The sequence below is a fragment of the Corella eumyota genome, chromosome 1, assembly GCF_963082875.1.
Source record: "Corella eumyota chromosome 1, kaCorEumy4.1, whole genome shotgun sequence".
NCBI classification, from domain to species: Eukaryota; Metazoa; Chordata; class Ascidiacea; order Phlebobranchia; family Corellidae; genus Corella; species Corella eumyota.
The window spans coordinates 11,162,258-11,182,548 of NC_137490.1; the positions used below are offsets into that span (position 1 = coordinate 11,162,258).

General features: G+C 28.1%; 2 protein-coding genes across 2 annotated transcripts in view; both read left to right on the top strand.

Annotated features, from left to right (window-relative positions):
* The first annotated feature begins 349 nt into the window (after positions 1-349).
* LOC145754737 (solute carrier family 22 member 21-like) lies at positions 350-5,186 on the top strand. Its single transcript, XM_082570849.1, has 10 exons — positions 350-647; positions 1,060-1,127; positions 1,375-1,620; positions 1,977-2,131; positions 2,586-2,757; positions 3,227-3,374; positions 3,562-3,895; positions 4,076-4,184; positions 4,412-4,542; positions 4,658-5,186. The coding sequence occupies exons 1-10, from the start codon at positions 420-422 to the stop codon at positions 4,783-4,785; spliced, it is 1,719 nt and encodes a 572-aa protein (XP_082426975.1). The 5' UTR covers positions 350-419; the 3' UTR covers positions 4,786-5,186.
* A 445-nt stretch (positions 5,187-5,631) lies between these two features.
* The window catches only part of LOC145764088 (hydrocephalus-inducing protein homolog), a 43,474-nt gene continuing 28,814 nt past the window's right edge, over positions 5,632-20,291 (top strand). Inside the window, exons 1-33 of the mRNA XM_082575671.1 lie at positions 5,632-5,823; positions 5,929-6,054; positions 6,631-6,750; positions 6,879-6,956; positions 7,285-7,541; positions 7,719-7,843; positions 8,163-8,364; positions 8,702-8,885; positions 9,129-9,347; positions 9,507-9,751; positions 10,170-10,312; positions 10,550-10,668; positions 11,291-11,449; positions 11,764-11,877; positions 12,261-12,425; positions 12,721-12,873; positions 13,544-13,647; positions 13,831-14,107; positions 14,206-14,318; positions 14,841-15,099; positions 15,240-15,428; positions 15,723-15,883; positions 16,053-16,356; positions 16,432-16,671; positions 16,845-16,945; positions 17,149-17,257; positions 17,481-17,696; positions 17,877-18,107; positions 18,469-18,620; positions 18,836-18,972; positions 19,262-19,398; positions 19,682-19,876; positions 20,140-20,289. Of these exons, the coding sequence (XP_082431797.1) occupies positions 5,662-5,823; positions 5,929-6,054; positions 6,631-6,750; positions 6,879-6,956; positions 7,285-7,541; positions 7,719-7,843; positions 8,163-8,364; positions 8,702-8,885; positions 9,129-9,347; positions 9,507-9,751; positions 10,170-10,312; positions 10,550-10,668; positions 11,291-11,449; positions 11,764-11,877; positions 12,261-12,425; positions 12,721-12,873; positions 13,544-13,647; positions 13,831-14,107; positions 14,206-14,318; positions 14,841-15,099; positions 15,240-15,428; positions 15,723-15,883; positions 16,053-16,356; positions 16,432-16,671; positions 16,845-16,945; positions 17,149-17,257; positions 17,481-17,696; positions 17,877-18,107; positions 18,469-18,620; positions 18,836-18,972; positions 19,262-19,398; positions 19,682-19,876; positions 20,140-20,289 (5,646 nt within the window). The 5' untranslated portion in view covers positions 5,632-5,661. The remainder of the gene's footprint in view (positions 5,824-5,928; positions 6,055-6,630; positions 6,751-6,878; positions 6,957-7,284; positions 7,542-7,718; positions 7,844-8,162; positions 8,365-8,701; positions 8,886-9,128; positions 9,348-9,506; positions 9,752-10,169; positions 10,313-10,549; positions 10,669-11,290; positions 11,450-11,763; positions 11,878-12,260; positions 12,426-12,720; positions 12,874-13,543; positions 13,648-13,830; positions 14,108-14,205; positions 14,319-14,840; positions 15,100-15,239; positions 15,429-15,722; positions 15,884-16,052; positions 16,357-16,431; positions 16,672-16,844; positions 16,946-17,148; positions 17,258-17,480; positions 17,697-17,876; positions 18,108-18,468; positions 18,621-18,835; positions 18,973-19,261; positions 19,399-19,681; positions 19,877-20,139; positions 20,290-20,291) is intronic.

Here is a 20,291-nt window from a genome sequence, read left to right on the forward strand (position 1 = left end):
TGCACGACTTAAACATAGAGTAACATCAGTTACTCCGACCCAGTCTCAAGTTGCCTGAGGGAGTTTGGGATATTATAGATTTTAATTGCCTGATAATTATGCTGCTGATTAAGTGTTGGCTGAGGGGATTGAACCCATGACCATATGTGTGGTGTAGCAAGTGTTTTTACCACTACACCACGCTGCCGGTAGATAGTTCACATTGTATATGATTAAAGATTACAACTTGAAGTCAGGAAGTGTTTTTAACAGTTCTAATATTTGTTTATAGTATGATAAATTACAATTGTTAAAAATGATTAACACTTGTTAAAAATGACTAATAAAAATTACTTTTTTAAGAGAACGGTTAGGTTTAAATTTTAATAATTTTATCTTTTTAATAAAAAAAACAGTAAACTATAAAATTACAAAAAACAATGGCAAAGAAGAAAAATGTAGCCCAAATACCATCGCTGCAATTTTTGGAGTCAAATTTAGATGAAATTATGGAAAGATTAGGTTGCAGATTTATGATTCTTGCAATGGGTATAATGTGTTTGGTTATAACATTTGGAGCAATGAACATTACAGCTGCAGTGTTTTTGGCAGCTGACATGTCACATACATGTCTTATAAATGTCGACCTTGTCAACAACATAAGCCAGGTAGTTTAATTTTGTGGATGATACATATTTTTTAATGTATATATACATTTTATTAATTTATTTAAATAAAAAAAATTGTTTCATATTTATTTTTTATTTATGTATATACATATTAAATTTTTATATATTATTGTAAAAATTTAACAAGTGTTGATTTATTAGTAGATATAGCCAGTTATTTTAACCTAATGAAGTAATTTTCTGCTTAAGTAGTTTAAAAATTAGAGGTTTAAGCAGATTAGGATATTTTCTGTATGATTAAATAAAAGTTTACTTGAAATATGTGCATTAAACAATGAACCCTTCTCTGCATTTTTTTAAGCTTTAGAGCTTAACATAGAATAAAAATAATTTTAATACACAAAAGTAATTTAAATTAAATTAACACCATTTAATTTTTTTAATTTTATAGAATTGCCATTTAAATGTAACAGCTTCACAATTTGTACAAAACAATGCAGAAAAACCACAATGTTTCAGGTATTCATATGTTGTAAAATAAAAAGTAAAAATAAAAGCATTTTTAATAAACCTTTAATGTTTTTTTATTGCTAAATTAATTTTTTTATAAATAATTTTTTTTTAATTTGAAAATATTTAAGAGTTGAATAAAGGTAATTTTTAAATGTTAATAAAAAGGTCTATTAGGTAGTTTATACAAAATGCCTGCTTGTAGGTAAACATATTTGTTAAATCGAATTTCGTGTTAACCTATTTTTATTTATAGATACACTGCTTCCTCTGTTCTAAGTGCCAACTGTTCCCAATGGGAAACTAATTCAACATCAAAACAAAACAACCTTAAAATTGAGAAATGTGATCACTGGAGTTATGATAATGGTACTTATGAGGCAACCATGGTTTCCGATTTTGATTTGGTCTGTGGGGAAGGATGGAAAACTCATGTAGCTCAGCTTATTTTAATGTTTGGAATAATGACTGGTGCCTTTTTGGGTGGCATGGTATCAGATAGGTTAGTATTTAATGCTATTGGTATATCAAATCTTTTTACTTAATGCCAATTATAAAAATATGTTTTTTAATTACCCTTATTTGAACTTTGTAATGTAAAATTGTTCTATAGATAACATATTAAGTGCTTGTATTCTGTTATGTATATAAGAGCTAATTATTTATTAAGCTTTTTTGTTTAAGTTAGGTTTTTATATATATAGAAAAGTTTTTTATTTTATTACTAAAGTTTTTTATTTTATTACTTATTTCAGGAAGTAAAAATTTGGCTCCGCTGCAACATGTATTTAAATGTTTTTAGCAAAATTTTAAGAAGTTTTTTTCATAGTCTTTTAACTTTACTTTGCTATTTTGTAGGTATGGAAGAAAAACATGTTTTACCATTAACATTCTGGTTCTTTTCGGTTCATCGTTTTTAAGCTCATTTGTAAAAATTTTGTGGTTTTTTTATCTCATTAGAATGTTTGTAGGTTTTGGAGCCATTGGATTGTGTATAAGTGGTTATGTATATGGTAGGTCAAATATTCTTTTTTCATTTATTTTAATTATGTTGAAAAGCAATTTTTTAATTATTTTTAAGTTCACATTGAATTTTGAGAGCTTGTATTTAAAAAATGTTAATTATACCTTTCATAATATGTCTTATGCATTTATGTATTAAAATAAATTGCTTTGTTAGCATCAAGGTTATATATATATTATAACTTGTTATATATCTCTTAATTCCTAATTCTAACACAAATTAAACATAAAATAGTAAAACCAAATTACTTTTGCTTTCAATTCTACCCTGGAAATTTGTTTCGTTTCTTAAATATATGTACCTAGTACTGAAAATTGTATAAACAAAAAGCAAATAATAAGCCAAAAAATAATGGGCTATTAAATCAAAGTCATAAAAATGTAATGATAGTATGATTTAATGTTGCAAACTAGTAAATTAACCAACATAAAATATTATTGTAGGAATGGAAATAATATCAAACAGATATCGTGTTATACTTGGTCAATCGGTTCAGAGTACATTTTCGATTGGTTTCATGCTACTATCGTTGTTTGCTTACTTTGAAAGAAATTGGATCTACCTCAATTTTATTATTTCTATTCCCATAATAGCACTACTTCCTTTGTATATATGGTAATTTAAAACTTTAAATTTGGGCTCAGTCTCAATTTTTTTTTAACCCATTAATCTTTTAATTTGATAAAACGATTGGAAGACAGGCAGGTAATGATAAAACATGTCATGTTTTTATTTGTTTTTAACAGAATTGTTTGCGAATTAAGATAATAAATTAAGTTTTCATAGTGAGCTGTCAGTTTTTAGGTTACGTAAAAAACATAAGGTTACTCTATTATCAAACGACAATATTTAACCAATGTGTGAATTTAGGTTAACCTAATAAAACAATTTGGTATTTTGCAAATTTTTAAGTATAAAATGTTATAATAAGTTTTTAAAAGCTTTTCTGTAATAAATGATATGCAGCTTATTAGAAAAAGTATGTATGTCAAATTCAAAGCCCTTTAAAAGAAAAAAGCCTGTCATTTTTTTGGCAAATGTGCCAAATGACTTATATTTATTAATGCAAAACTATTTTTTGTAGGTTTTGTGGGGAATCACCACGCTGGCAATTATCAAAATCTAATGCAGTTGGTGTCTACCAGAGTTTACAGAAAATTGCAAAAATAAATGGAAGTTCACTTGAAGATGTTATTCAAGAAATTAAAGTTAACAAAAAGCCTATACTAAAGGTACATTGTTATCAATGTTTTAGTAAACAACTTTGTTGATTGTTATGTAGGTGATTACTTACCAAATCACAAATTATTGTAAACTTAGAATATTGTTGTTGAAGTTGTTTTTATCAAGAAAATGAGTATGATCTACAGCGATAAAAATTAAATTCTTTTGATAAAATATTCCTATTCAAATTTTAAGAAACCCATAGAAGAAGAAAGTGGAGATTCTGAACTATCAATAACCTTTAAGCTATCAACCTGCGACATCTTTAACATAACAGAAATTCGAAAAATAACTCTTGTTCTCTTATTTAACTGGTTCACTGTTGTATGCATTTACTATGGCCTTACACTCAGCACCAGTTCTTTAGACGGCAATCCCTTTCTAAATTTTTTTCTTGTGGCGTTAGTTGAAGTTCCTGCTAATTTTGGCGCTATTTGGGTTATAGCTAAGTGGGGCAGAAGGCCGACTATTTCATCGAGTAATATTATTTGCGGAATTAGTTTAATATCACTTTTGTTCATACCTGAAGGTAAATTTCATAGTATTTTTATTTGTTATTTTAAATATGGTACCAGAAGGCCTTTAACTTATTTGTATAGGTATATAATATAAAAAACTACTTAAATAAAAAATTTTTACTTAAAAAATATTTAAATATAAATTTTTTTTTAACATATAAATAATTAATTTTGTTTGATTCGAATTTTAGGTTACGCAACAGTAAATATTATTTTATTTTTAATTGGAAAGTTTGGAGCAACGGCTACATTTAGTTGCATTTATCTTTATTCTTCAGAACTTTACCCAACCCAAATAAGGTAACAAAATGAAACAAAAAAAATTTTGGTTTTTCTTAATCGTATGTTTCTTTAGGTCTACTTGTTGTTAAAATATTGTTTTTAATTTAAAACCAAAGTATTTTTCTATTTTGATATTTATTACGTCATGAGAGAATTTTTAGAAAAAACTTATTATTATTATTTACTAGTATAATATTACTTAATTTTTTTTTACTAGTATAATATTACTAAGTTTTTCCATGTAGAGGAAATGGAATTGGAATATGCAGTAGTTTTTCAAGGTTGGGTGGGATTTTATCTCCTCTTATCTTAATGATGGCTTCTATAAATCAAAGTCTACCTCATATTACATTTGGAGCCATTGCTATAGTGGGAGGTAAAACGTATTCACATTACCTTAACATTTTTTTTCTTGTTGTATTATGGTTTACAAATTAACTGCAGGTTAATCTAATTGGTTAAGTGTGTGTTCTTAACAAATTATTTTTTAGGTCTCTTGATTTTACTTCTTCCAGAAACTAAAGGCACCAGTCTACCTGAAAGTGTTAAAGATGTCGTTAATTTGTATCAGCATAGAAAAATTAGTTTAAAACAACAATGTGTACCAAAATTTGTATGAAACATTTGGTAACAATGTTACCAAACTTATAATTAGGTCTTTTTGCGATAAAACAAGTCCTAATATATAGTAAATTATTATTCTATACAACACACAACATGCATGCTTATAATTTGTTTATGTTATTTATGAAAAAAAATTTTAGTAATTATGTTTACTCAATTTTTTATTTTGTATGTGATGCAGTGTTTTAATCTATTGTTTTATTTAACAAAGCTTTATATCTCGGTTTGCTGATTTTTAAATGTAAACTTAAAGTTTCAATGTTACTAGTTTGTATTACACTTGGCTTTATTTTACAACTAAATATTTTTACAGCATAATTTTTATTTTTCATACGCAAAAAAACTACACATTTAATCAAATGTCATTGCACTATGTGGGCTAAATTGAACGCAAGTATTACAGTATTGCATTTTTATTCTATTTAGCTTAAATTTTTTGTTTTAATGATTTATATTGAAATTAAAGGTATTTTGGATTGAAATAATTGTTTGTTTGTATATAAATTTATCCTTAGTGAAAATTTTAATAATAAACCTGTTTTGAATTTAACTAAACGCCTTAGTAAGGTTTCAAGCCAGATACATTTTATTTTTACCGGGGATAAAATAAACTCTCACATGGTGTCGGATTTGTTTCTCGAATGGTTGCTAGGGCAACGTATGTTCAGTTTGTATTTTGTCGGACGACGCGCGTTGTTTTCGTAATACAGTAAGACGGTTTAAATATTTTACAAAATAATAACAATACAAGCGTGCAATATATGCAATTATTTAGTTATTTAAAACTTTAACAGTAGGTTAACTACAATTTTATTAAAATTTTATTTTTGGTTCAGGCATTTTCGCCTAAACCGCCTAAGATTTAAGCAAAATGCCAAGCCCTTCAAAACCTGGTGGGCTTGGTCCCACTGGTTTTACGGTAACTAAAAATATAAGTCACTTAAGCGATGATTTATTTAACAAGTTTGAAAGCAAGGTAACAGCTCCCAGAAATCCAAAATTAATTCGGACAACACAGATGCCAAAAATTCTGGTACATTTAAATTTTAATAATAACAGATTTTTATGTTGTAAATGCTTTAGTTAATATACACATTTAACAAAAAAATTATAAAAAATTCAAAAATTTTTTTTTTAGATGACACCTTCACTTTACATGAAAGAAAGAAATATGGACACCAACCAAAAGTTAGCAGACACTCACGAAATGAGGTTACCACGGGTTGTTGAACTGCTGGATATGTCTGAAACAACTCACCAAAAGGTAACTTGCCAAAAAATTTTTTTTCATACAGGCATGAATTTCTGGGGTAAATTTTGCAAATTTAAACATTCTAATTGTTCATAACAGTTTACTTTTAGTAAAATTATGCCATCATTTGCAAATTTTTAAGTAATTTATGATATATTAATCTAAAAAACACACAAGTTTTGTAAATTAAGTTTATGTTTTTTTTATATTTAAAACAATGTTAATGATCTTCCAAATTTTTAAAAAGAAAAAATTATCATGTAGTAAGTCATATTTCATCTTTATTGTACTAGTACAGCATTAAATAAAATACAATTGGTTAAAATGGTGCCAAAATATGTCATTTGAACTCATTATTTAACTAATTATATTTGAGGTATTATTATGGCTACAATAGATATCATACATATAAAAGATTTTATCCAGGTTATACAGTCATTTGGTTACATTAATTTAAGTGTTGTTTTATTTAAGTTTTTTACTTACACATTGGTTGAAATGCTTTCTTTTTTTGGGGGGTAAAATAGATTGAAGAAAATAACTAAATAAAATTCTGCCTAACTTTTGTATAAAAATTTATATTTTCAGGTTTCCTATGTTGATATCGAACAGGCAATGTTTCAGCCTTTTCCATCAGAAATTTATTTCCAAAACTTTGAACCTTTTAAAACATACGAGGTTCCACTGCTATTAAGAAATAATGACAAGGTAAATTTTTACATTTTATTCTAATTTATTTAAGTATGTGATTAAGCTAGCAAATTTTGTAATGTTTTTTTTGATTATAATTAATTTAAAAACATTTAGCCAATGTTAAAAATATTTTTGATTTTCAGGTTCCAAGATTGGTAAAAGTTATTCAGCATGACTCACCCTATTTTAAAATTATTAGTCCAGATGATGTTAGTCACAAGGTAAAACATTTATCTTAATTCCAAAACGTTCAATAAATCTTTTAAATCAATAAAATCAAAAATAACACATTTTAATAAGTTTTTTAATGGTTCTACACTAGTCATTAGCCCGCCCTACAGTTGGGATGTTAATTGCCATAATTTATTTCTAATTTTCAACAAATATCTGCCCATGATAATTTACACTCATCTTCAAAAAATACCTCCATTTGTTTTAAAGACTTATAAATTACATGTATTTTTTCATTATTTATAGATTTTGTATTATTAGCTTAAGCTGTTATATATTATTTATAAGAAAATGTTTTATTTAACTTTTTCTTTTTAGGTTGCACCAGGGATGGCTTCTATTTTTAAAATCCAGTTTACACCAGAAGACAACAAAGATTACACGCATGAACTTATCTGCATGACTGAAAGAGAAAAGTTTATTGTTTCTGTTCAAGCAGTCGGGGCTCGAGCAATTCTTGATTTTCCTGATGAGGTTAATTTCGGGGTATGTGCGGTCAAACATAACTCGTCAAAAGTCTTGTTTGTTCGAAACATTGGAAATGCTGAAGCGAAATCTACCTTTACTGTTGCACCGTAGGTCTTTTCAGAATTTTAATTTAAGGCAATTAAAATTATATTGTATTTTTATTAGCGCAGGTAGACTGTATACAAAGAATATAGGCTATGCTTTTTAAAATTTGTTAATAAATTTGAACATACCAGCTTTTTTTGGCAATTGACAATAAACAAGTGTCTTAAATCTTTTTTAAGGCCATTCTTCATATCAGCCGAGTCTGGATCAATTGCTGTAGGTGAAAGCATTCAAGTAACTCTTGAATTCAAGCCAAATAAGGTGGGAGATCACAAGAAAGATCTTGTACTTAAATATGACACAGGTTAGCACAAATTTATGACAACCTTCGAACAATTCTGTTTTCTGTTATAGTAATAATTTTTTTTAAATAATATACACTTTTTCTATTTATTTAAAGTTATGTCTATTACATTTTACACAAGATAATTTTATGTATAAAGGCATTTTTTTAGTTTTTAAATAGTTTTCAACAAACAAATTAGATCTTATACAGCCTACAGTAGTAGATTTAATATATCCTCACAAACGTTTTTAATAACAGTTTATTCAAAAAATTAGGAAACCACTTAAATCATGTTGTATTTAAGCACTTAAAAAAATAACGTATTATTTTGTTTTAGGTGAAAATGTTCATATCTCATTGTATGGTGCATCAGTTGACGCTAATGTAAGACTCAACAAAACAACTTTAAGAATTGACAACACTTTTATATTCATGGCAAACCAAAGAACAGTAACTATCCACAACAGAAGTGATGTCTTAGCACATTTCAAGTGGTCTCCCTTTGCCACACAAGTGGAAGAGGATTCACAGAAAGAAAGGTTTGGTTATAAAATTTATTAGGTTGAAAATATTTTTGATCAGGGACAAAATTTTATGGAAAAGTTCAACTTTAAAAACAAAACTAGTTGATTGTTTGTTGCGTGGCTGCATTTTTTTAGTTGGTTGCAGCTTGCAATTATATATGCTTGTGATAGTTTACACACATACCACAAACAATCTCCTTTTTATTTTATGTTAAACGCTCTTACATTGGACATATATGTTGTTCATTAAGCTTTATTAATAATAAAAAAGTTTTAATTTTAAGAATTGACAACACTTTTTCATGATGCACTAAGTTTATGCACTAGAATTAACATTAAGTGATTTTCAAAGATTTTGTTTTGCTGTAAATGATGAGGAGAGGCAAGAGACAGAGAGGTTTCTAAACGAATGCATAGATGATCCCACTCTTCGGGATCGACTCTCTATTCTGACAAGGACTTTTACAAACAGGAGAAATGTTGTCCAGGATGATCCCCTCTTGTTTAATGATGATGTTTTTAAACTCTTTCCACTGGTTTGTATATTATATTAAAATTGTTTACTTAGTTTTAAAAATTTAAAGAACAATTTTTTTACTTTAGGTATATGGATTGAAGTATAATATCTTTAGTAGGATAGGCCTATTTAACTTGCTTAATTTATCTTTAGTAGTAAATATATTTCTAAATGTTTCATAGGATGAAATAGGCTTACTTATTTTTTATATATTCTAAAACCTTTACTTCAATTTTTTTATTAATTTTTGCTTATATTTTAGGAAGGTGATATTTGGCCAAACTCTACAGCAGAAATAACAGTTGTGTTTAAACCAACGGAAGCCAGGGTTTACCAGCAAACTATATTTTGTGACATCACAGGAAGAGAAAGCAGGTTACCCCTTAAAGTGAGGGGTGATGGTATGGGTCCAAAACTGGCTATTTCTTTTGATGAGTTGAATATTGGAAACATTTTTGCAAGTTCAACTCATACATATGAGGTAACAACAAAAGCCTTTAAACTTTAGGTTTACTTTAAATTTATTAAATTTTTAAGGTAAAGTATATAATTTATTATTTACTTAAGTGTTAAATTAATTTAACATTTTAAATCAATTTTTTTAACATATTATATTTTAATAAGTTTTATGTTATTACAGGCTGTTTTAATTAACAAAGGAGACATTGATGCCATCTTTAATCTTGTCCCTCTAGTGGTTAATGCTGAAAAAGGTGACAAATCTCGCTACAATGAGTTTTGTTTTACACCAATAGAGGGAATAGTGCTCCCTGGTGGCCATCAAGCACTTGAAATTATGTTTAGATCAGAAAGGCTCGGAAGATTTAGTCAGGACTTTTATTTTAGTGTTGATGGTTCACCAGATCAACTGAAACTTAACATTAGGTAATTTTATGTTGTAGTAGTTAATTTTTTTATTATTGACAATCTCTAAAAGATTTAAATCTTAAAAATTTTTTCAACTGAAACTTTTGGCTTAACAATTCTGGACCCAACCAAGCGATTATCATTAAATTACCGAAAATCATTTTACCAAATAACCCTTTTTCCTAAAAGCATTATGCAATAATTACCATATTACCAACAATGAGAAATTTTTCTAATATTTCCTTTTTATCCTAGCATGTCTAGTAAATGTCAAAAAAAATTGATTTTCAGAAATATGTCTATTTGATAAAATGGTTTTTGCTAATATGGGCAAATATCTAGCGAAGCTCATTTAAAAAACTGGAACAATTTGTATATATTGGCTTGAGTTTACTATTTACAGTTAGATTAATTTTTCACATTAATATATTTTTAGTGGTTGTGTAATTGGGCCAACCTTCCACTTTGATGTGCCAAGATTAAGATTCGGAACAGTATCTTATGGTTTTAAACATACTAAGATTTGCTCACTCATCAACACCTCTTTGGTGCCAATGACATTTATTTTAAGAATTCCAGGTTTGGAAAAAAAACAATTAAATTTTCTCAACTATAATTTCAAAAACTGTAAAAAAGCATTAAATTTTTCGGATTTAAACTTAGGTTGATGATAACTTTTTATGTATTTTCTCATTGTACATACCAAAGTTTATTTTATCACATAACTATTTACATTTTCTTAAGAAGTTTATGCTAAAGTTGCAGAAAAAGTAAGAAATTATATTTTTTGGCAAACTAATAATTTTTTGCTTTAAGATGATGGCAAGGGACAAACAAGTATCTCAAGTATGGTTGATTTGGGTGACAATTTGTTAAGTGAGATTGGTTTAAAGAAGATTGTTTCTCCTAAAGAATTCGATATTACACCAGCACAGGTCAGTACACAAAATAATAAACATTTTTAATTTTGCTAATATGGTGTTTTAAAACATTTTTTTTGGTGTTTGGCAGTTTTAACCTAATTTCAAGTAAATTTATATATAAAGGGGCTGAGTGAGTGATATATACATATATGTCCATTTTTAAGAGCTTTAAAAAATGCCTTTTGTAAAGCATGGTAAATTATCAAGTGCCTATTTTAGTTACATATGTCAATTAAAAAGAACCGGCAGCGTGGTGTAGTGGTAAGAACACTTGCTACACCACACATGAGGTCGTGGGTTTAATTTCCACTGATTTCATGCTGTACCGCCCTTAAGTAAGGCGCTGTAAAGGGTATATACTTCTGCGAGCCAGCCTTTAATCAGCAGCATAATTATCGGGCAATTATAATCTATGATATCCCAAACTGCTACCGGCAACTCGTGACTAGCTCGGAGTAACTGATTACTCTATGTTTAAGTCGTGCTTTCGACTTTCCCACATCAAGGATTAAGATGCAGCTTTTAGTATGGCCAACTTAGTAGCAGACTTAATAGGATTGATTTATTTTAATTTAGTATTTTTTCTATTTAACTGTAAAAAATATATATTTTTTTTTATTAATTTATCATGCAGGGAACAATCAGACCACAAAGTGAAGCGAAGATACATGTTACTCTATGTTCAAACACTTTAAAAAGATATGATTACCAACTTGTTGTTGATATTAGGGGAGTTGGAAAAGAAATTCTAACTCTTCCCATTGTGGCTAAGGCAGTAGTGCCTAATATTCAGGTAAAAATTTGGTCTACTCAAGAAAAAGATTTAAAAGTTTTAAAATTGGAAAAAATTAATTATTCTTAACAAGGAGATTTTAAAGTAAACAAATGAAGAAAATGTAAAAAAATATGCTTGATTTAAAGTAATAAAGAAAAAGTTTCTTAAAGTCAAAAATAATATTATTATACGAAATTCCAATATCTGTAAAATAATTTAATAAAATACATGCACTAAAATGTAATCTAAACAAAACCAAAATTGTTTTAAATCTTTTTTTTAATTATTTTTGTAATTATTCAATAGCAAAATTGTTTTATACTTGTCATTAGGTGATGACACCAACTTTAGATTATGGTCGCTGTTTCCTTAATTATCCCTTTAGTCTTAAAGTTCAGTTGTTGAACGATTCTGATTTGTCTGCAAAATATGATGTACAACCCCAGGTAATTAAAATTTAATTTATTAGAGATTCAAACATCCTTAAATTTATTTTTGTTATTTTAATTACTTTAATGTTTTATTACTTTTTGATAAATACCTTTAATTTAAAAAAAAAAAAAAAAATTTATATATAAATCTAATAGTAAAAAATTAGCATTGTTAATGTATAAATATTTAATAAATTTGGCATGTGAATTTGATTTTATTATTTTTTTATCAACTTGTTAAGTTTTGTTAATTGTATTTTCCATTTTATCACTTTCATTTATGAGTATTAAAAAAAAATATAAATTAATTTTATAAATTTGAATATACTGTATTAAATTATATTTGTGAACATAGGAATAAATTTTTTTCGCTAACAATAAAACTTTTATTATTTAAGATACGTGAGGAGCTGACTGGACTCATATTCAAAAGTGTGAAACCGAAAGGTTTAATTGAACCTCACTCCATGGTTGAAGTTCCTATCACGATACAAGCACAAGATTTGGATGAACAGGAAGTCACAGCGAGCATTTCTATCTTTGGAAGCACAGAACCACCACTGGTAATATTTTTTTAGGTCAAAACATAAAATAATTTAAAAGTCAGGTAAAATATTAAAAAAATCAGATTTAAAAGAAGAGTCATAGTTTATTACTTAATTTCAAGAAAACGTTAATTTTATTTATGATAAAAATTAAAGCCAGGTAATTAGACAATCAAAATAAATTTTTTTTACTATTAAAGTTAAAAGTATTGTATTACCCTGTTATTTTGGCCCTACTTAGTTAAATCAAAGTACAATACTTTTTATTTAAATTAAAAAAACTTGTAAGCACAATAAATTGTATATTATATAGTCGGTGCAGCTAAGGTGTATTGGAGAAGGTCCAGTAGTTCACATTACTCCAGAGTCAATGAACTGGGGTCAAACTGAAGTGTTATCACCAAGTGTCAAAACTGTGGAACTCTCTAATGAGTCACTCATACCTGCTGATTTTGTGGCCCAAATGGTACTTCAAATTAAAGCAATATTTTATATAAAAATAGTTAAAGTATTTTATTTATTTATTTTTGTGTATATCTTTATCCTCGATGTGGGAAAGTCGAATGCGTGACTTAAACATAGAGAAACATCAGTTACTTCAACCCAGTCTTGAGTTGCCTGTGGCAGTTTAGGATATTATAGATTAAAATTGCCCGATAATTATATTGCTGATTGAGTGCTGGCTCAGCAGGAGTTTATATCGTTTATAGTGCCTTACTCAAGGGCGTTACAGTATGAGATCAGTGGAGATTGAACCCACGACCTCATGTGTGGTGTAGCAAGTGTTCTTACCACTACACCACGCTGCCGGTTTTTAATGCTAGTTAATAATTCAGCCTGTAGGCATTTTAATTGTTGTAATATGGTTGCAACCCAATACTTGTATCTGCCAGTGGTAAATTACCTGCAACAAGATTTACCTCCAATAAATTAACCAATGCACATGATAGTTCACCATAAATATATTTATCTTCCACCAAGCTTTTATATATAGAGATTGATTTATATTTCTAGATAAAATATCTCATGTTTTTTTCAAGTATATTTATTTTTTATATTTTAGATTTTACACTTACCTTTTACAATATATTTTACTTAAAAAAAAAGGCAAAATCTGTATTGCTTTATTTGTTCAGATGAGGCCTAATTCAATTTGGAGATTAAGTCCTGATCGTGGAACTGTCCCCCCAGAATCTATTCTACTTATTAATGTAACAGCTGTGTTAGACGATTGTATAAGGTAATATGTTCTTTTTGTATTGGTTATCTTAAATTTATTATAATAGGGCTTATTTTGTAAATGGTATTTAGACATTTTCTATATTTATTACTATGTCAAAAATAAATTTTCATTTATTAATTAGAATTTTAATTTTTTTATGCACTTTTAATTTTTTAATAAAATTTAACCTTTTTTGTTTAGATTCCAAGATAAGTTAACAGTTAGCATTGTAAAAGGACCAATCGTCACCATACCAGTCCAAGCTTATGGTTACGGAACCACCATAGTGGTTGAACCACCTATTACACCATCTTTAAGTCTTGGTCCTCACTTTGCCAAAACAACCTGTGTCAGAAGATTTAAACTGATCAACAAAGGAAGACGACATCATGCTCTGACATGGACAACTGATGGATTTGCGAAGCCTAAACATAAGCGAGATCCGTTTCAAGCTAATCCCAAGGACATAAGATACAGAGTAAGTCAATTTATTGTAGTTTTTACAATATACTTCACAATAAATTTATTTAATCCATATATAAATGAAACTTATAATTATCATCTGTTTTGTTTTAGAATCTGTCAGTAGCTGCAAAGGCACCTGAGCCTGTTTTTAAACTTCATCCAACTAGACTTCAACTTGAACCTGGACAAAGTATGATGATAACAATGGAGGGAAACTGTAATGTGTAAGTTATTTATACTTTTTAATTATATAATAGTAACCAAACATATTAAAAAACAATGCTTGTCGTATATATGCAAGATTTTAGGTAAATTGGTAAAGTTTGAGCAAAGAGTAACATTAATAACCATAACCTGGTGTAAGGTTGACTATAGCAGTTTAATATATTATTAGTTATAATTGTTTGATCTGCTGATTGTTTTTTGGCTCAGCAGTAGTTTATACGTTTTATAGCACTTTACTTAAAGGTGCTATAGCTTAGAGTAGTGGGAATTGAACCCAAGACCTTATGTAGTCTAGCCAAGTTTTTTCTAACCACTACACCATGCTGTCAGTTAATTTTTGTTTTCATTAATCTTTGTTGTTTTTATTAATCTGTATGTTTTAGCCAACATAAACTTTAGTAAGTGGAAGAGAGTTTTAATATATTTTTGGTATTAATATTTTTGTATAACAATATTAAGGAATCACATACTTAGTAAGTACTACTAGTGAAAAACAATTTCAACAAAATATTTAAATTTAGTGCAAAACAAGTTGCAGAAACCCTGTTATGTCACGCAATCATAGGCAAAGCCAATGGAAAGGAAAGAATAATGAAATCAATTGTGCGGGCAGAATTCATTCTTCCTGTTCTTGAGCTGTCAAAATCAAGAATTGATTTTCGAGTTGACAAGCGACCTGATGATGTCACAGCTTTGACCCCACAAACAAGAACTTTTGTGGCAAGAAATGTTTCTTCTTTGCCTCTGACCTGCATACTAAGGGTTCAATACCCATTCCAGGTAAAAGAATTAAAATAATTATAAAAATTAAAATATTTTTTTGATATTTTTATTAAAAAAAAAAAAAAAAATTAACAATTTTTTAAAAGCATCTATAATGCAAAAGAAACAAGTATGTAACTATTGTTTATTTGATTTAGCTACTTGATTTTTATGGAAGCCCACAGTCATTGTTGGAGATCAATTTAGCAATGGGTCAAGATTTGGAGTTGACAGTTAGATTTGACCCCGCATTCCAAGATGACCTAGGGTCTAGGGTTGCTGAGGGTGAAGTTAACATCACTTACAGAGAACATCCACACTCAGATTCTGTTAAGCTTTCTGGAGAGGTTAGAATAATGCACATTTATAAACTTTGTAAATTAAATGCAAAAGATCACTAAGGCAAAAAAAGGAATACTCACATGACTCGGTTCTTTCCAGTCAAAAAATAAATAAGAACTACTCTAAAAATGAAATTAACAAATGTAAACTTTTAAATAAGTCACTTTAGCTTATCATACATCTACAACATAAAATAAAATTTAATTTTTTTGTGTTAAAAACTTAAAACTCTGATAACATATGCAAAAATTTTAGTTCTTTTTTTTACTAGAGAATTGAAGCTTCAATATTTTTTTCAGGTAAACTTTCCCAACTTAAGTTTCGACAAGACTGAAATTGATTTTGGTTGTATATTAAATGACACAGAGGTGGCAAGATATGTTGACATAACAAACAGTAGTCCTTTACCTGTGTCATATAGATGGTCTTTCCTTGTCATTGAAGGTGAACAAAATATCAGGTATGTTAAGAAAAAGTTACTGATTAACTTATGTGTCTTATAGGTTTAATTAAATAACAAACAATAATTGCATGATACAATGTTTAGAACATAAAATTTAAATATCTAGAACTTTCAATTAAATTTTTTTTAAGATATTAGACGGTTTACTAAAATGGTATGTTTTTAGATACATCGGTGAAATTGTTGAACCACAAGAAAATGTTGTTGAAAACAAACCTCCCACTCCAACACAACCAGTTGTTGAGGACAAAGAACCTGTCAACAAATCTGTTGATTCACCAAAATTGTCTCCAACAACTGTTGATCAACAATCAAGTCAACAACAACAGGATGTTAAATCAACAGAAGAAAAAACACCTTCACCACAGGAGGAAGAGAGTGTGAAACAGAGTATAGAGGAGAAAAAAGAAGAAAAGGAAGAAGGGAGTATTAGACAAGGAGAGAGTGTAGAACCTGAAACCAGTGTACATGTGAGTTTTTTTTTCTTTACCCTAAAATAAAAAGTTTTCTTTATTTGAAAATTTTTAGTTAAATTCTTTTTTAAGGAGACACTTGATCTCGGAGCAAGCACTGAAGTCGAATGGCCTAACCAACAGGATGTTTCTGCACACTTACATCCGGAAGATCAAGATGAGGAGCAAGAAGTTGAGCTGGAGAGAAGGCCAGAGAGTAGACTGTCTTCACGACAACAACCTTCACATCCAGTTAACACCAGGGTTGCTGATCTTCCTCTGTTGCCATGGTTACAGCCTGGTGCGAGTCATGTTCCTAATGGAGTTGAAGAGGTAAAAATGATTAAATTAGAATAATAAAAATAATTAAAATGTAATATTTTTAAAAAGGATATGTGTTTTATAGGATTTTTGTATTGTTTTTTTTTAAAAAGTAATTTATTTATTATCCTTTTTATGATAGTTAACTTTCAAACAAATTTAGGTTAAATTTTTGTGTTTTTTAGGTTTTTGATATATTGCCACTATATGGCACACTTGAGCCTGGTGAAACACAAAGAGTTACTTTTAGTTATTATGGTCATGCTGATGTAAGCTGCAATGCAAGGTATGCAAATCCTATTTGTAATTAAATAAATTTAAAAAAAGGGGCATCCTATATTAACAGTTAAAATATTTGCAATAAAATATACAAAAAGATTTCTTTTAATTTAGTTTAAAATTCAACATTAATATTTTTTAAAAGGTATGTATATTTGTTATAATTTTGCCTAATAGCAAATATTTAATAAAACTTTTTTTGTTTTATAGAGCACTTTGTGAGGTTCAGGGTGGTCCAAAATATGAGGTTAAACTACAAGGTGAAGCTTCATTGATTGAATATAAATTTGATCGGGCTGGAGTTAACTATGGAAAACAAGTAAAATAATTTTCTATTTTGTAACTAATAAAAGGTAACAAAAATTGACTTTTTAATTTAAAATACCTGTTTGAAACAAAAAATGTTAGTTCTAGTAATAAATAGTTGGTTGTTTTTTGTGCGAAAGTGAAGAATGCTTACCAAAATTTTCTTCATTTTAGCTTTTTAGTATTTTTTACTGGTAATAATATAAATCAAAATTGGTAATATTTAATATTTCTAGCTATTTGATCAAGTTGCAGTTGGTGAGATTAAGTTAGAAAACACAGGCAGGGTTGGGTTTGATTTTGTTGGTGGTAATGGGATAGGAAGTAAGGGAGTTTTACCAGGAATTCCAATACTTAAACCAGCAAATGGTCATGTCCCTGCATTCAGTGAGGTTACATTGCATGTTCATTACTTGGCCGGTGTTCCTGAAAAATTTCATAAATCTTTTGAGGTAACGACTTGTTTAAAATAAAAGGGGTAATTTACTATTTATGTTTTTTAAAACAGTTTACAATGAATCATTGCTATGAATATTCCTAAATAAATAAATTGAATATTTAGTTCATATTTTTGTTAAAATATATTTTTTTTTTGTCAAATTTTATTAAAAATTTTTTTTTTTATTTTTTAGATTCAAATTGCTCATTTTGAACCTACACTGATCAGTATTCAAGGAGAAGGAGTCTTTCCCCGCCTCTCACTTGATCTTCCTCGCTTCACTGACGGAGACGAGCACTTTTCCTCCATGATCAAGGAAGCGAGAGAAAACCTAGAGCATGAGACGGTGAAAAATGCTGAAGCAAACGAGAAAAAGAACAAAATTACTGAAGAAGATCAAGCTCAGCATTTTAACCAACAAGAGGTTTGACCATTTTAGTTGTCAGTGAAATTTACTGCTTTAAATTATTTAGGAATTTTTTTTACACTGGTTAATTGCTCGCCTTGTAGTTGGCATTTCAATTGTTGTAATATGTTTGCAAACAATATTTGTAAGCGATAATTTACTTGCACATCACAAATTGCCGTTACATTTTTTGTAGGGGCCTAAAATTTGGAGGCCTATAAATTGAGCACATTCACTAAGCTCTATTACATATAAATTGTATGCCTTTTTGTAATAAAGAAGTATCTATCAAAAAGTGTTTTTGTTTTGTACTTAATTTTCTTTAAAACATTTAATATAACATATTTTAATAGGTAGTATTATTTTATTTGTTTTTCAGGAATTATTAACAGAACATGATGTGTTTATGGAATATGAACGTCTTATTTTAAGAGAATTTGCAGCTGAAAATCAACATATTTTTAATAACAAAGAAGTCCCTAAACCTTCCACTGGGGGTGAGAAATCAAAAAAAAAAAAGAAGTTTCCTAGGTTTGTTTTTTAAAGTTTTGTTTATTAAAATTTAAATATTTTATTGACGTTTCTAAATAAGCAAACAAAAAAAATAATTTTTCAAAAATGTTGGCCAATTGTTATATTAATTATTATTAAAATGGAATTTATAAGAAAAATTAATAAATATTTGTATTGTGTGTTGCATAGTTTTAAGTAACAAATAATAATTAAGGAGTAACTTTAATTTTTAGGATTCGTTTGACTGATTATGTGTTGGACTTTGATTATGTTGTATTAGGAAATGTAAGATCTCATATTGTTAGGGCGACAAATACATCACATTTTCCGATCTCATTTTCGACTGATCGTACAAACGTTCATCATTCTGGTAAAAATTTGATTTTTAATTTCATTTCTGAAATAAATGTTAGAAATTATATAATAACTTAATTATAATAATATTTTGATGAAGTTGATAGCCAAATAATTTTCAGAAAGACTTAGAACTTTATAAATTATATAATTAACTGAACTTTTTAATTTTATTAAATTAATAAAAAATTGATACAAGATTATTTTTATAATTGTAACAAAAAATTGCTACTTTTTTACTTTGCCACTTTTTTTACCAAACTAAAATTAATTTTTTTTTATTTATGATTTTATTTTATTTTTAGGATTTAACGTTGAATTGGATCGAGTGAAGAATCTTCCGGGATTCCCCGATCATGAAACTGTTGACTTTAAAGTCACTTTTGATCCTAGAAGTGCAAACTTGGGAGTTGGTTTTGTAGAATCTGTTGTCCCAATTAACGTAAAATTACTTTAAAAATTTACCTTCAATTATTCTTAAATTAAGTAAAACTAGACTAGCTTTATAATACCTTTGAGCAGATTTTCAGAAATGAATAAAAGTGTAGCCTAAGGTAATAAAACACTAAAATATATTGTAAAGATGTTAAACTTACTGTGATAATGGTTTAATAAAAACTCGAGACTGGGTCAGGGTTACTAATGTTACTCTATGTTTAAGGCTGCAAAGTCAACCTTCTTACATTTGGGTTAAATAAATTTTAAAAAAAGGACTTTTATTTCAGATTGTTGGTGGCCCTCAAGTTTGTATTCGATTGCGAGCTCATGTTTGTGTTCCTGACCTTAGTGTGAGTTCTGATGTGATTGACTTTGAAGCAGTCATGTGTGGTCAGTGTAAAGTTGTAACAGTTCAGTTACATAATGAGCAAAAAGTTAGATGTGAATGGACTTCCATTAACCCAGAGAGCAAATATGATATGGTGGGTTCAACTTTAATAAATTTAATGTTTGTCATTTTTTAACCATAACTTTTAATAACTTGTTTTTGGCTTGATATTAGTTTTCGGTGTTGATTTCTATTTTTAGGGTCTATTTTATTTTTTAAGATAAACATTATATTTTTTATACATTGTTTGTTAATTTTTTTTTGATGTAATACAGACAATTTACTCCATTTTTCAAGTCAGATTTTTAAGTACTGGTACTTTACGAATGTTGTTGTTTTTATGTTTTTTTTTTCTAGGTTGATCGACATATTCCAATGCATTTACGTCGCAAAATGCGAAAAGAAAACAAACCAAAACCAAACCATTTTGAAATGATGCCGGCACAAGGATTTTTAATTCCAGGTCAAAGAATGAATGTGCAGGTCAAATTTATGCCAACTGAAGAGGT